We start from the raw sequence: 16,618 nt of genomic DNA, 5'->3' as shown, positions 1-16,618 counted from the left end.
CCACACACACACCACCATTTGTGTGAAAAAGTTGCCCCTTAGGTCCCTTTTAAATTTTTCACCTCTCACCCTAAACCTATGCAATATATTTCTGGACTCCCCCACCCCATTTACCCTATCCATGCCCTTCATGATTTTATAAACCTCTCAGCTTCCAATGCTCCAGGGAAAACAGGTCCAGCCTATTCACCTCTCCCTCTAGCTGAAGCCCTCCAACCTTGGCAACATCCTTGTAAATCTTTTCTGAACCCTTTCAAGTCTCACAACATCCTTCTGAGAGCAGGGATACCAGAATTGCATGCAGTGTTCCAAAAGTGGGCGAACAAATGTCCTTTACAGCTGCAACATGACCTCCCAACTCCTGTACTCGATACTCTGACCAATAAAGGAAAGCATACCAAACATCTCCTTCGATATCCTACTATGCTATCTATCTGCAACTCCATTTTCAAGGAACAAGGAACGTGCACTCCAAGGTCTCATTGTTCAGCAACACTTCCTAGGACCTTACCATTAAGTGTACAAGTCCTGCTCTGATTTGCTTTTCCAAAATGTAGCACCCCGCATTAATCTAAGTTAAACTCCATTTGCTACTCCTCAGCCCATTGGCCCATCTGATCAAGATCTCGTTGTAATCTGAGGTAACCTACTTCGCTGTCCACTAAACTCCACTGTGTGGAGTTTGCACATTCTCCCCGTGTCTGCGTGGGTTTCCTCCGGGTGCTCCAGTTTCCTCCCACAGTCCAAAAGAAAATGTGCAGGTTAGGTGAATTGGCCATGCTAAATTGCCCGTTAGGTGAAGGGGTGGAATGTAGGGGGGTGGGTTGTGCTTCGGCAGGTCGGTGTGGACTTGTTGGGCCGAAGGGCCTGTTTCCACACTGTAAGTAATCTAATCTAACCTCCAATTTTGGTGTTCTCTGCAAATTTGCTAACTCAACTTGCTATTCAGTTTAATGTCCTAATTTATTCATAAAGGTTTCAATACATGTAAAGATACACAATGATTATATGATGTTTCTGAAAGTAAGGCTAACATTCCCTGCTGGTCAAGGAGTAGGAAGTCAGCTTTGTGAAATGAAGGGGAGTTTGGACTTGAATGCTCAGAGTCCAGGAGATAGCGCGCTGCTTCCTTATTAGATTAGATTAGATTAGATTAGATTACTTACAGTGTGGAAACAGGCCCTTTGGCTCAACAAGTCCACACCAACCCGCCACCCACCCATTCCCCTACATTTACCCCTTTACCTCACATTACGGGCAATTTAGCATGGCCAATTCAACTGACCTGCATATCTTTGGACTGTGGGAGGAAACCGGAGCACCCGGAGGAAACCCACGCAGACACTGGGAGAACATGCAAACTCCACATTGAACCCGGGTCTCTGGCGCTGTGAGGCAGCAGTGCTAACCACTGTGTCACAGTGCTGCCCACTAATGTGTGGCTGTTTTTGTTTCTTTAAAGGAACAGCTTCAACAGCTGGAAGCAGAGCTGAAAGAAGTGACAAAAAACAAAGAGACTCTAAAGAGAAATTATCTAGAGCTGACTGAATACAGTCACATGCTGAGAGTAACACAGAACTTTGTCAAAAGGGCTTCTGAGGTGAGTGACCATGAGGAATTCAGACTGTTTCAGTGTTGCATGCCAGAAAGTTTTGTTGTTGTGTCATTTGTGTTGGGACGTTTTGTTTAACTTTTCAAATGTAGGAATTTAACTTCTAAAGAAGTTGTCATAGATTCATACAGTACAAAAGAGGCTCTTTAGCCCATCAAGACTGTATTGATCAAACTACTGTAAATCTGTTAGTCCCACTTTGCAGCAGTTGGCCTATAGCTTTGAATATTATAAAACATAAAATTGCAGATGCTGAAGTTTTGAAACAAAGCAGAAATTGCTGGAGAGTCTTAGCAATTCTGGCAGAATCTGTGGAGAGTGAAAAACAGAGTTAACATTTCAAGTCTGGTGATGCTTCATCAGTTCTGAAGATTGGTCACTAGACTTGAAATGTTAATTCTACTTTTTCTGCACACACGCTGCCAGACCTGCCAAGTTCCTCCAGCAATTTCTATTTTTACCTTGGAATATTGCGACATTTCAAGTACTGGTCCAAGTACTTTTCAAAGGTTATGAGGCTTCCCACTTAGGCTACCATCCTCTGGGTGAAAAAAAACATTTTCCTCAAATTCCCTGTCAACCTCCTGCCTTTCACCTGAAAATTATACCCCTTTATTATTAACCCTTCGACTAAGGGGAACAGCTGCTTCCTATGCACCTGTCAAAAAACAATACAGCACAGGAAAAGACTCTTTAGCCCACCAAGCCTGCACTGATATATTTTGCCCTTCTATACTAAAACTGTTTTTATTTACAGGATCCGTATCCCTCTAATCCTTTCCTATTCATATATTCATCCAGGTGCTTCTTGAATGCTGCTATTGTATCTGTTTCCACCACTTCCTCTGGCAACATATTCCAGGTGCTCACCACCCTCCCCAACCTACCCTGGCATATTTTCTTCTTTGTCGTTTTGGTGTATCACAAACAGTAAGGGCCCCAGTACTGATCTGTGTGGTACACCACTGCACACTAGGCTCCTGCCACAGAAACTGCCTCTACCACCGGTGGCTCAGTGGTTAGCACTGCTGCCTCACAGCGCCAGGTTCGATTCCAGCCTCGGGTGACTGTGTGGAGTTTGCACATTCTCCCTGCGTTTCCACCGGGTACTCTGGTTTCCTCCCACAGTCCAAAGATGTGAAGGTTAGGTAAATTGGCCAAGCCAAATTGCCCATAATGTCGCCGGGATGTGTAGGTTAGGCGCATTAGTCAGGGGAAATGTAGAGTAATAGGGTAGGGGAATGGGTTTGGGTGGGATTCTCTTCAGAGGGTTGGTGTGGACTTGTTGGGCCGAAGGGCCTGTTTCCACACTGTAGGGATTCTAATTCTAATTCACCCTGTGTCTCTTCTCATTAAACCACCATTGGATTCAACCTGCCTAGTTATCCTGGATTCCGTGTGCTTTAACCTTCTTTATCAGTCACCCAAGTGGGATATTGTCAAAGGCTTTGCTGAAATCCTTAGAAATTACATCTACACACCTGGTTACCTCCTGGAAAAATTCAGTCAAATATTTTGGCATGACCTCCCTATGTCAAAGCCATGCTGACTATCCCTCTTCAAATGTTGCCTCCCTAAATGGAGATTAATTCCCTCCTTCAAAATCTTCTCCAGTAGTTTTCTGTCACTGATATGAGACTCTCTGGTGTTTAAATCCCTTGTTTACCTCCTAACCGTCTTGAAAAGTGGTACAACTGACCTCTAGTTTTTTGACACCTCCCCTGTGGCCAGAGAGGAATTAAAAATTGGATCAATTTCTTTTCTCATCTCCCACAGCAGCCTGGGATGCAGCTGGGATATACCTGGAGATATGTCCACTTTTAGGCCTGCCAAAACTTCAAATGTCTCCTCACCCCTGATGCCAGTCTGCTCAAGAACCTCACGGTCCCTCATCCTGAATTGTGTATTGATATCATCCTCCCGAGTGAAGTGTTCATTTAATATCCCACCAGTGTTCTCTGGTTCTATGCACAGATTCGTCCCTCGGTTATCCTCTTCCCATTGCTGTACAACGTCTTGGGATTTGCCCTAATCTTACCCTCAAATATTTTTCATGTCTCATCTTTACCTCTTGATTGCTTTCTTAAAGTTCCACCCTGCATTTTGCATACTCCACTATGACCTTTGTTGACTTGCCTCCATTCTACCTGCTAAAGCCTGTTTTTCCTCCTTGTACAGTCTTAAATACTCTTACACATCCAGGGTTCCCTGCGCTTGTTGTTCCTACATTTCACCCTAAAGGGAGCATATGGGGCTTAGACTCTTGCAAATTCCAGTTTGAATGCACTACGCCCCCTTCTGTACTGCTGCAGATTTACCGAATGACATAGGGAGTGAGGAGGTATTAGATGTTTCTGCAAGTTTAGAAGTAGATTAATCCCCAGGTCGGGAGCAGTTGTATCCCTGGCTTCTATGGGAGAGAACAAAAGAAATTACAGCAACTCTGACCTAAATATAGGTCTTTTGTTACATTGAACTTGAAGCAATAACTCTGTTTCTCTCTCCACAGATGCTGCCAAATTTGCTGAGTTTCTCCAGCATTGTTTTATATTAGATTTCCAGCATCTGCAGTACTTTGTTTCTATACTGAAAAGTTAGGTTTGTTTCCCCAATGATCTGCATCTAAATTGATTCAGTATTGGAGCCAGAGCGCTCTAGTTTCACATTTTTACTAGCTCCTTGACTCTTGCTGTATGCACATCGTTTGTAAGAAGTGATCTGAATTTTAAATGAATGTTGGGATGTGTTCGCTATCTTTGTTAGGTTCTTGTTTTTCAACAGTCTCCCTGGGTATAACTATAATACTGGTGAAAATTTCACAGCATAGAAATATACTATTTTACTGCTGTTACCAAAGAACCAGGCAATATTCTACATTACATAACTTACTTAGCTTACATTCAAATGTTGTTTCTGTTTGAGAAGAGTTCTTGCTGTAAAAATAATTAGTTACAATAGGAATGTAATATCTGAAACTATATCTCTGTAAAATGATAATTAAAACAGAAAATACAAAGTAGCTTGTCACTGTCTGTATTGACATATTTTAAAGCATCTTTATGGAGAACATTGTTAGGTTTAAAAATAAAACAACTGTGGCCCGGTGAATGGGCTGCAATGATGATGCACTGTCAGACTTTGAAATTAAAGATACAAATCAGAACTTGCTCAAAAAAATGAACTGTCCCCAGATCGGACTGTGTAACATGAGGGAGTTCCAGCCTAGTGTGGAAACTACCCAATAGAAAAGAGAGAATATTGGCAGGTGTCTATGATGGGGCCCAGTCTGTGGAAGAAGGGAGATTCTTTTGTCAGACTGCTTTTGCTCAACTGCATCTTTCCTCTGCTGATCTTTAAAATGTTATTATTTTTTCTTTAGCTTGACCTTGCCTCCCAGACTCAATTTGAGGAATTTCCTTCGTTGGATAAAGAGCCACTAATGGACTATACGAACATGCAGCGGCTAGGAGCCAAGTTAGGGTACGCCATTACACTTTGTCAGCTACGTCACTCCTTCCATTATCAAGAGTATCAAAAGTATTATAGAATATAATGTGAATTTGTTTCAAATAGAAATAAAATGGAACATTGTACCTCAGAGAATGTGTGAGGTAAATAGATGCTTTTGGGGAAAGTGAGATAAACACAAGATAGAAATAAATGGAAGGACAGAATGAGATGAAGATATAGATGCCAAATGAAAGGAGAAGCTAATGAGGCACAACTGCACGTCTCAGGGTTAGATCAGATCAAACAAAGTGGAGGGTATTGGAATGAGAGGATGTGCATTTACAATCTGACTTATTGGGATTCAATGTAAACAAAAAAAAATGTTGGAATTTACTACTAAACATGTTGCATGGTTAGAATATGAGAAGTAACCAACTTTGAATTCTTGTTAAGGTAGTAGAGAACTTGAACGTTGCTGAAAACTGCTATTTTGTCAAAGCTTTTCATCTTGCATTCATCAGAATAATTTGCAAGAGTACCAAAGTATGAGGGAAACAACACTTAAACTGAATGAGAAGAGAATGCTGATTGGTTGGCCAGTAATGTGCTGTATTTTAGCACTATAATCAAGTTTGCAATGTAAATGAATATCTATGGCCATATTGACCAGGTTGGTGATGAGGGCAAGCATACTGTGCATGAAACTATAGGAGTTGCAGTGCGTATTTTGGGCAGTGAAAGTGCTTGTGATTGGCAGTAATAGAAAGCTACTTAACCAATTTCTGAACAAGAATATCCAGTAAAGATAACCTAGTCATCACTATTTAGCATATTCTTCATAGCAATGTCTCAATGGATCAGATTCAACTTGCTAACCAGTTAGCACACTCCTCTCATTCAGTATAAGTGTTGTTTTCTCTTTATTTTGGAATTCTGGTAAATTGTCCTGATAAGTGCAAGATGGAAGTCTTTGACAAAATTGTTAGCAACATTAACTTTGAATCATCAGTAGGCTTACTTGGAGGCCAATTAAAGTCAACAAGGGCAGGAGTGAGGATGGTTGTGGTGTGGGGCAGGGACTCTTAATGGTGTTTTGGGTGAGCTGAGTAGATAGGAGGCTGGACTGGAAAGTACTCCCACACTGTATGCACTCTGCACTTGGAATTTATATTATTGTGTTTATTTCAGCTTGTATTTGAATATTTGTATTGCACATTTCAGAAAAATAACATTGGATTATCAGCTGCTGGCTCTCCACATTATCAAACGATTTAAAGGGATTTTTTTTCTATTATTTACTTATGGGACATGACATTGATTAGTTGGCCAGTATTTATTGCCTATACCTATTTACCCTTGAGATGGTGGGACTGAGCTGCTGCCTTGAACCGCGGCAGTCTGTGTGCAGTGGGTCGACCCACAATGTCCTTAGGGAGGGAATTCCAGATTTTGGCCTAAAAATGGTAATATTTGCACCAAAAATATTGGCGTGTTCTAAAGGAAGGTAATACTGCATTCGGAGCGTTGACTCCATCGATGCTAACCTTCTCCAGCACTTTTTGTTTTTAGTCCAGACAATTAGCCAATTACTTGATATGAGAATTGTTTTATAAATGCAGACTTTTCAGGTGAAACAAACACAGCTTTCCAAAATTCTGCATCACATTCCAACAATGTATGGCAGCTGCTGGAGCTCATTTATAATTGCAACTCAAATTTAAATCCTTCGTTCCAAACAATTTAGAAGTGGAATGAGACAGATTTCTTGTCCAAGATGTTTATTACTTAATTCCAAAAGAAACCTCAATTTCATGCATTTATTAAGGGATATAGACCAAACACAGGCATGTAGAGTTAGATCACAGATTAGCGATGATCTCGAATGGTGGAACAGGCTCAAGGGACTGAATGGCCTACTCCTGTTCCTATTTTAGATTTTCAACAGCACAGCTACATTAAGGATTGCTAACAGTTGTATGAGTGAGAAACAGGCAGAAGAGTACAGCAGCACGATGTAAAATCACTCTGGAAAACTGAGTCCAATCAATCTAACTCCAAAGTGGCACGGTTAGTCTTAGAGCTAAACTTCTTTATATTTAACAGAAGGCTCATCACATAGCTAGATCATTAATACAGAGCTGAATGTTGGAGGTCTGACAGTGAAAATGGATTTTAATTTAAAACTCTTGACGCTCCAAGTTTTTGAATCCAGTCTATGATGACACTGGTGAAGAGCTTTTCTCACTATGTTGGGAATGTCCAGATTCACCTCCCACAACCAGAGTGACTTCTGCTATTCAGCCCTTTGAGCCTGTTCTGCAATTCAGTGTGATCATGGCTGATGTATGGCCTAACTCCATATGCCTGTGTTTGGTCCATATTCCTTAAATGGATGAAATGGAGGTTTATTTTGGAATTAAGAGAACACCACATTGGGCAGGAAATCTGTCTCATTCCACTTGCAAATTGTTTGGAACGAAGGATTTAAATTTGAGTTGCAATTATAAATGAACTCAAGCAGCTGCCATACATTGTTGGAATGTGATGCAGAAGTTTGTAAATCTCGTGTTTGCTTCATCTGAAAACTCTTATAAAACAGTTATCAGATCAAATAATTGGCTAATGTCTGGACTAAAAACAAAGTGCTGGAGAAAGAGTGTGTCAATGTTTCCCTCTCCAGAGTAAGTGTAACGAGAAGCAGTCCTTGCTTATAAAAGGAACAGAAACAAGAGGGCATGGATTTAATGTGTGAACGAAACAAGGATAATAGAGAAAAACCTTTTTTTGCCCAGTGAGTGGTTGGAGTGTACTGCCTGGAAATGTGGTGGAGCCAGTTCAAATAAAACGGTCAAGAGGGAAATTGGATGACTATTTGGATAGAAATGGTGTGCAAGGAGATTGGTGAATATACAAGAAATTGGCACTCGATAGTAGAACCAGTACAGGCATGATGGGCTGAATGGCCTTCTGTGCTGTAATGATTCTGTCATCCTCCAAGCTGTTGGCTGGAGGCACCCTCTGTCATGTCTTACCTAAATGCAGTGTTGTTAGCTCAACATTTGTGTTAAATACAGCAATGCTTGTGTTCTTTGGCTTTCCAGGATATGAAGCTAATAAGAATGTGACAGTCATATGGTTCTGAGCAATGTGTGGTTTTACTTTTACAGAAAAATCTAATTTCTTTATGCTTTAGAGATTGAATATGTGTCATCGATCCTTATTTTGTTTCTTTTTGCTGAGAATTCATTTGAAGTGATTGAATAGTCAAAATCTCTGGGATTTATTTTGGGATCAGCTTTTGAATTTAAATATCATAAATGTGCTCCCTTACACCAGTTGAGATTGATGCTTTAGAAACTGTATCCTGCTATTTTTTTTTGAGCCATTTCTCCAACACCGTTTATGAAATGTTCCCTCTGTAGGTTTATAGCTGGCATAATACATCCATGGAAGATTGGACCTTTTGAACGGATGCTGTGGAGAGTCTGTAAGGGTTATACGATCCTCACATACCAAGAATTAGATGTTGCTCTCGAGGATCCAGAGTGTGTGAGTATTGCCTGTGATGTGGAATCTATTCTGTTCCTCCTATCTCCCTCTCTTTCTTTCCCTTGCTCTCTCCACCATCTCTCCCCCACTTCTATCTCTTTTTCCTTTCTCTTTCGCGCTCTCGACCCTCGCGCGCTCACCCCCACCTATTTTTAAATCCTCCTCTTTCTATCTCTCTCAACCCCTTCTTTCTCAAATATCTTATTAATCTGTGTTTCTGATTTAGGGGGACGATGTGAAATGGGTTGTGTTTTTAGTGTCGTACTGGGGTGAGCAGATTGGTCAGAAGGTGAAGAAGATTTGCGATTGGTAAGAGAAAATACTTCTGTTGAATGTACAGCAGACAAGTGGTCATTCAGTTACTGTGCATGTGTCAGCTCTTTGAGAGAACTTTATTATTTAATCTGTCTCCTTCCCTCTTCCCTGCAAATTCTTCTTTTTCAGATATTTATCTAATTTTATTTAAATTTTAAAATGGTTTTAAGTGATACTGATCTTGTTTGATTCAACAATTTGAATAAACTGATTATAATCTAGTGCCAATCAGACAAATCAAGCAATAACTGAGTAACAGGGCTGTATTGGTGCTTACTGATGATTGTAAGCACAAACTGTGTAACTGGGCCCTAATATCCAGACAGGGTGTTCCATGAAGGACAGTCTGCTGATCTCGGACAAGTGGAGCACTGTCTCCACTGTGATGAGGTTAACTCTCCCTCCTGATGGAGCCATCGAGGGAAAGCCTCACACCCCTCTCTTGTGGTCAGCATGTTGCAGCATTGCTCAAAGATTGAGATTCAAGCTGATTGAGTGCTCACTGCTGAAGAACTTGTCTGTGATGTAAGTGCAAACATAAAGAATTGAGCTTGCATCTATTTTATGTAATGGTTAGGTGATACCTGTGTATATAAATATTGGCATTATCCTATTCTAATTCTAATTTATTACTTGCAGTTATCACTGCCATGTCTATCCTTACCCAAATACAAATCAGGAGAGGAACGACATTGTTGCAGGACTCAACACTCGAATTCAGGATCTCCATACAGTACGTTGTTCTATATCACCTCCAGGTTTGGGCTGGAATTTCAGTTTGCTCTTTATTGATGCTGCAAACTCCTGCAAATTTCAAGTGATCTTCTTGTACGTTAGAAACGGCTAGGGTTTGAGGAATTATAATTGCCACTTTGCAAGTTAAAAGAATACTGATGGAGGGAATGAATGATTTGATGCTTTGTTTTTGTAGGGAGTAGTTGAAGGAGAGTGATTAACTAAGACTGGGAGACTTCCCAACTTCACTTCAAATAATTATAATGGGATGTGATCCAGTCAGAGGGACCTTTTGGTTTAATGTCTCATCTGAAAGACAACAATCCTATATTGCAACACTCATTAGCACTGACACTGTGATAATGCAGTGTTCTCTCCATACCCACCTGGGGATACTAGCCTCAAGTATGTAATGTGAGTCTGTAATTAGAATTGAACCAATGACTGACTGTGCACAATTTTGGCCTCCTTGCTTAACTAGAGTCATAGAGATGTACAGCATGGAAACAGACCCTTCGGTCCAACTCTTCCATGCAGACCAGGTATTCCATCACAATCTAGTCCCACCTCCAGCACCTGGCCCATATCCCTCCAAATCCTTCCTATTCATATACCCATCCAGATGCCTTTTAAACGTTGCAATCTTACTAGCCTCAACCACATCTTCTGGCAGCTCATTCCATACACATACCACCTTCTGTGTGAAAGCATTGCCCCTTAGGTCTCTTTTATATCTTCCCCCTTTCACCCTAAACCTATGCCTTCTATTTCTGGACTCCCCCACCCCAGGGATGAGACTTTGTCTATTTACCCTATCCATGTCCCCTCGTGATTTTATAAACCTTTGTAAGGTCACCCTTCAGCCACTGATGCTCCAGGGAAAACAGCCCCAGCCTGTTCAGCCTCTCCCCATAACTCAAATCTTCCAACCCTGGCAACATTCTTGTAAATCCTTTCTGAACCCTTTCAAATTTCACAACATCTTTCCAATAGAAAGGAAATCAGAATTGCACACAATATTTCAACAGTGGCTGAACCAATATCGTGTCAGCCATAACCTGACCTCCCAACTCCGGTACACAACACTCTGACTAATAAAGGAAAGCATACCAAACGCTTTCTTCACTATTCTATCTACCTGTGACTCCACTTTCAAGGAGCTGTGAACCTCATTCCAAGGTCTCTTTGTTCAGCAACACTCCTTAGGACCTTACTGTTAACTGTACAAGTCCTGCTAAGATTTGCTTTCTCAAAAATGCAGCACCTCTCATTTATCCAAATTAAACTTCATCTGCCACTTCTCAGCCCATTGGCCCGTCTGATCAAGACCCCATTGTAATCTAAGATCACCTTCTTTGCTGTCTACTACCCCTCCAAGTTTGATGTCATTTGCAAACTTACTGACCAGACCTCATATGCTCACATCCAAATCATTTATATAAATGATGAAAAGTAGTGGCTCCACGACCGATCCTTGTGACACTCGACTGGTCACTCCATCACCGCCCTCTGTCTTCTACCTTTGAGCCAGTTCTGTATCCAAATGGTTAGTTCTCCCTGTATTCCATGTGATCTAACCTTGCTAACCAGTCTCCCATGGGGAACCTTGTCAAATACTTTACTGAAGTTCATATAGATCACATCTACCACTCTGCCCTCATCAATCCCCTGTGTTACTTCTTCAAAAAACTCAATCAAGGGTGTGAGACATGATTTCCCAAGCACAAAGCCATGTTGACTATTCCTAATCAGTCCTTGCCTTTCCAAATACATGTATACCCTGTCCCTCGGGATTCCCTCCAACAACTTGCCCACCACGGAGGTCAGGCTCACTGGTCTATAGTTCCCTGGCTTTCCCTTTACCACCTTTCTTAAACAGTGGCACCACGTTTGCCAACCTCCAGTCTTCCGGCACCTCACCTGTGACTATTGATGATACAAATATCTCAGCAAGAGGCCCAGCAATCACTTCTGTAGCTGCCCACAGAGTTCTCGGGTCCACATGATCAGATCCTGGGGATTTATCCACTTTTATGCATTTCAAGACATCCATCATTTCCTCCTCTGTAAGATGGACACTTTTCAAAATGTCACTATTTATTTCCCTACATTCTACATCTTTCATGTCCTTTTCCACAGTAAACACTGATGCAAAATACTCGTTTAGTATCTCCCCCATCTCCGGTTCCCCACAAAGGCCGTCTTGCTGATCTTTGAGGGGCCCTATTCTCTCCCTGGTTACCTTTTTGTCCTTAATGTATTTGTAAGTTAAGGATTGTCCTTAACTCTGTTTGCTAGAGCTATCTCATGTCCCCTTTTTGCCCTCCTGATTTCCCTCTTAAGTATACCCCTACTACCTTTATACTCGTCTAAGTATTCATTTAATCTATCTTGTTTTTACCTGACATATGCTTCCTTCTTTTTAACCAAACCCTCAATCTCTTTAGTGATGCAGCATTCCCTATACTTACCAGCCTTTCCTTTCACCCTAACAGGAATACACTGTCTCTGGACTCTCATTATCTCATTTTTCAAGGCTTCCCATTTTCCAGCTGTCCCTTTACCTGCAAACATCTGCCCCCAATCAGCTTCTGAAAGTTCTTTACCAATACCGCCAAAATTAGCCTTCCTGTAATTTAGAACTTCAACTTTTAGATCTCGTCTATCCTTTTCCATCAACTAATAGAACTAAGGTCGCTGGCCCCAAAGTGCCCCCCCACTGACACCTCAGTCACCTGCCCTGCCTTACTTCCCAAGAGTAGGTCAAGGTTTGCACCTTCTCTAGCAGGTGCATCCACATACTGAATCAGAAAATTGTCTTGTACGCACTTAACACATTCCTCTCCATCTAAACCTTTAACACTATGGCAATCCCAGCCTGTTTGGAAAGTTAAAATCCCCTACCATAATCACCCTATTATTATTACAGATAACCTGAGATCTTCTTACAAATCTGTTTCTCAATTTCCCTCTATTAGTGGTCTATAATACAGTCCCAATAAGGTGATCATCCCTTTCTTATTTCTCAGTTCCAAACAACTTCCCTTGATGTATATCCGGCATTATCCTCCCTTAGTACAGCTGTCAAAGATGGCACTCCCCGTCCTCTCTCGCCTCCCTTTCTGTCCTCCCTGTAGCATTTATATCCTGGACATTAAGCTGCCAGTCCTGTCCATCCCTGAGCCACTTTTTTGTAATTGCTATGATATCCCAATCCCATGTTCCTAACCATGCCCTGAGTTCACCTGCCTTCCCTGTTAGGTTTCTTGCATTGGAATAAAAGCAGTTTAATTTATTTGACCTACCTTGTTCTTTGCTTTGTCCCTGACTGTTTGATTTGCTTCTTTTCTCAACTGTCCCAGTCTCAGATTGGTCTCTTTTCTCACTATCTCCCTGGGTCCCAGCTTTCCACCCCCCCCCCCCCCCGCAAGTTAATAGTTTAAATCCTCCTGAGCAGCTGTAGCAAATCTCCCTGCCAGTATATTAGTCCCTTCCAATTTAGGTGCAATCCATCCTTCTTGTTCAGGTCACTTCTACCCCAAAAGAGATTCCAATGATCCAAAAATATGAATCTTTCCCCCATACACCAGGTCCTCAGCCATGCATTCATCTCCTCTGTCCTCCTAACTAAAGGGAAATATATTTGCTTTGGTCGTTGAATTCTGTAACCCATGTGATGCTCAGTTGATAATGTCAGAGAATGAAATATATTTGAATGCCAAGGGAATTAGAGGAGCTTGTGATTGGATGGGAACCTGTACTTGAGGTCGATGATCAGCCTCAATCTTGTTGAATGAGGGACCAGTCTTGATGGTCTGAATGGTCTCTTCATGCTTCGGTTTCTTATGTCTTTCTGACATGGAGATAAGCATGAAGCTCCACTGAAAACCCCAGATCATTAATTTAAGAGTCTGTGAACAGAAGTAGGCCATTCAGCCCCCTGAGCCTGTCCCATCTTTCAATGAGATCTGTGGCTTAAGTCTGTGTACCTGCCTTTGTTCCATGTTTCTGAACAGGATCTATTATCTAATATAGTTGTGAATTATTTACATGGGTTGGGGGTTGAAATTCAGAAATGTTTCTTTTTGAAACCCCCTCGTTTCCTCAGGTACTATATAGAACTGAGGAATATCTTCAGCAAGTTCTATGCAAGGCATCAGAATCTATCCACACGTGGCTTGTTCAAGTGAAGAAGATGAAGGCTATTTACCATATCCTGAACCTCTGCAGTTTTGATGTCACCAATAAATGTCTGATTGCTGAGGTCTGGTGTCCGTTGGCTGATCTGGCCAAAGTTCGCCAAGCGTTGGAAGAAGGATCTGTGAGTGTTCCTTAGTATCTTGTTAAATCTTTCCGCAGTGGCTGCAGATGTCCACAGTTTCCTGAATCATTATGGTGTGTTTGCTTTCAATTTGCTCAGCTGTCCTTTGTCAAGTTTTTTCCAATGCAGTCTGCTTCCCCACCTCTTCACTGAACCTGACGGCTAAAGATGACAATGACCAGTTTGAATTTTTTGCAATTTCCACATCAGCTATCATTGTATCAATGTTTATTTGAAGACAGATTTAAGAGAATCATTTGTTTTCACTCTGCTTTATGTCCTAAAGCCAGCTAACAATCCATTCTGTTGAAATGTTTCAATGGCAGATCAGTCAGTATGAATTTCATTCATGCTTGGGCAAGAAATTACTGGGCAGGGAAAAATGAAGTAATTACACATGGAATATTGGTGTACACTAAAATTAAAAAATGATAGAGCTATTTTCTTTAATAATAGTGAATTAATTAATCAATGGTTTTAGTTAATTTGCACTAAACAGGTTATCATTGACGTTAAACTTAATCTCAGAATCCTGAGACCCAGAGGGTTGTGGGTTCTACATTGGTGAACATATTTAACATTGTAATCAAAAGATTTTTGATCTGTCAGGGCAAGAAAGCAGAGTTTGTACTCCAGATCAGTCATGAGATTGAAAGGCAGAGCAGGCTTGTTGGGCCAAATGGTCTCTCCTGCTTCTACTACATATTGTCCTATGTTTTGGTCGGCCACACATTATGGATCTTCAGGAAAGATCCTGCAATTTACTGCTGGGAAGTTGACAATGAATACTAGAATGTGGTTGTACTCAGCACATGGATTTCCAGATCTTTGAGTTTTTAATTAGGAATCAGAGCTCCATAGAAGCCCAAATAGTTACAATTGAGCTGCCTGGGGAATGAGACTGACCACAACCAGTGTGAATATTCTTGAGGACAGAGCGTTTATTTGAACTCCCGGTAGTGACGTTGGGTACAATTCCAGAGATTGTATCTTCAGGTGGCTATTGTTACACATCGGTCTGGATACTCAGGAGAGGCAGAATATTCAAACTCTGGGGAAGATGTATCCTCTGAAATTCCATCTCTGTGCTTCCTTTATTCTATCTCTGTGCAATTATTAATGTGTTGTCTTTTGCTCGCAGCCCACACTCACTCTTAATTTGTCCCCAGCCCCCATTTTAATTTCCTTTTAGTTGTGGTTTTGTTCTTGCGTATTTTCAATAATTAATGGTGAAGGCTATGAACATTTTTGTCTTTATTTCAGAGGAAGAGTAGTGCCACAGTTCCATCATTTGTGAACCGAATACCAACAACAGACACTCCCCCATCTCTCCTCCGAACAAACAAATTCACTTCTGGGTTTCAAAATATTGTGGATGCTTATGGAGTTGGAAGCTACCGGGAAGTTAACCCAGGTACATGAAGCTTGGAGTATTGTAAGCTGTTCTGGTCTCCATATGGAGAAAGTGAGGACTGCAGATGCTGGAGGTCAGAGTTGAGTGTGTGTTGCTAGAAAAGCACAGCAGGTTAGGCGGCATCTGAAGAGCAGGAGAATCGATGTTTCGGACACAAGCACATCATCAGGAATGAGGCTTGTGGGCCAGGGGGCTGAGAGATACATTGGGGGGAGTTGGGGAGAGAGGAGAAAGGGTGGAGCTGGGAAAAAGTAGCCAGGAATGGCTAGGTAGATGAAGGTGGGGGAGAAAGTGATAGGTCAGAGAGGAGAGTGGAGCGGATAGATGGGAAGGACGATGGGCAGGTCGAGAGGACAGTGTCAAGTTGGAGGCTTGGGACTGGGATAGGTGCCGGGAGGGGCAATGAGGAAACTGGTGAAATCCACATTAATTCCATGTGGTTGCAGAATCCTAAGTCAGAAAATGAGGCATTCTTGCTCCATGCGTCGATTAGGTTTTGTCGATAGAGTAGGCCCAGCACCTGCATTTCCTTGGTGGACTTGGAGAGGGAGTTAAAGTCTTCAGCCATGGGGCGGTGGGGTTGGTTGATGCAGGTGTCAAAGAGATGTTCTCTGGAACAATCTGCAAGTTGGTGTCCTGTCTTCCCGATGTAGAGGAGACCACATCGGGTGCAACGGATAAAGTAGATGACATTTATGGAAGTACTGTCGGGTGTGGGAGGATCCTTTGGGGCCTTGGACAGAGTTGAGGGGAGAGGTATGGGCATAGATTTTGCACTTCCTGCAGTGGCAGGGGAGGCTGCCGGAGGTGGGATGTGGTTTGGCAAGAGGTGTGGATCAGACAAGGGAGTTGCGGAGGGAATGGTCTCTCCAAAATGCCGATAGAGTTAGGGAGGGAAATATCTTCCTAGTGGTGGGGTCTGTTTGACAGGAAGTGGAGGAGGATGATGCAAGTGGAGGAGGAGGTTGGTGGGGTGGAAGGTGAGGACCGGGCGGTTCTGTCCTTGTTACGTTGGGAGGGGTGGGATTCAAGGGCGGAGAAGCACGAAGTGGAGGAAATGCACTGGAGGGCATCGTTGACCACGGGGGAGGGGAAATTGTGGTCTTTGAAGAAGGATGCCATCTGGGATTTTCTAATAGTGGAATTGGTTATTCTGGGAACAGATGCAGTGGAAGAATTGGGAACAAGGGATGGCACATTTATAGGAGGCAGGTTGGGAGGA

General features: G+C 42.1%; 1 protein-coding gene across 6 annotated transcripts in view; it reads left to right on the top strand.

Moving 5' to 3' along the window:
* Positions 1–16,618, top strand: part of LOC140488023 (V-type proton ATPase 116 kDa subunit a 2-like) — a 101,647-nt gene that overhangs the window by 42,574 nt on the left and 42,455 nt on the right. For all 6 annotated transcript variants that reach the window (XM_072587599.1, XM_072587600.1, XM_072587597.1 and 3 more), the window contains 7 exons: positions 1,463–1,600; positions 4,992–5,092; positions 8,485–8,611; positions 8,838–8,920; positions 9,566–9,659; positions 13,770–13,982; positions 15,246–15,396. In XM_072587599.1, coding sequence (XP_072443700.1) covers positions 1,463–1,600; positions 4,992–5,092; positions 8,485–8,611; positions 8,838–8,920; positions 9,566–9,659; positions 13,770–13,982; positions 15,246–15,396 — 907 coding nt within the window. The remainder of the gene's footprint in view (positions 1–1,462; positions 1,601–4,991; positions 5,093–8,484; positions 8,612–8,837; positions 8,921–9,565; positions 9,660–13,769; positions 13,983–15,245; positions 15,397–16,618) is intronic.

The sequence above is a fragment of the Chiloscyllium punctatum genome, chromosome 17, assembly GCF_047496795.1.
Source record: "Chiloscyllium punctatum isolate Juve2018m chromosome 17, sChiPun1.3, whole genome shotgun sequence".
NCBI lineage: Eukaryota > Metazoa > Chordata > Chondrichthyes > Orectolobiformes > Hemiscylliidae > Chiloscyllium > Chiloscyllium punctatum.
The sequence above is the reverse complement of the archived record's forward strand: the minus strand, read 5'-3'. Positions and strand labels throughout refer to the sequence as shown.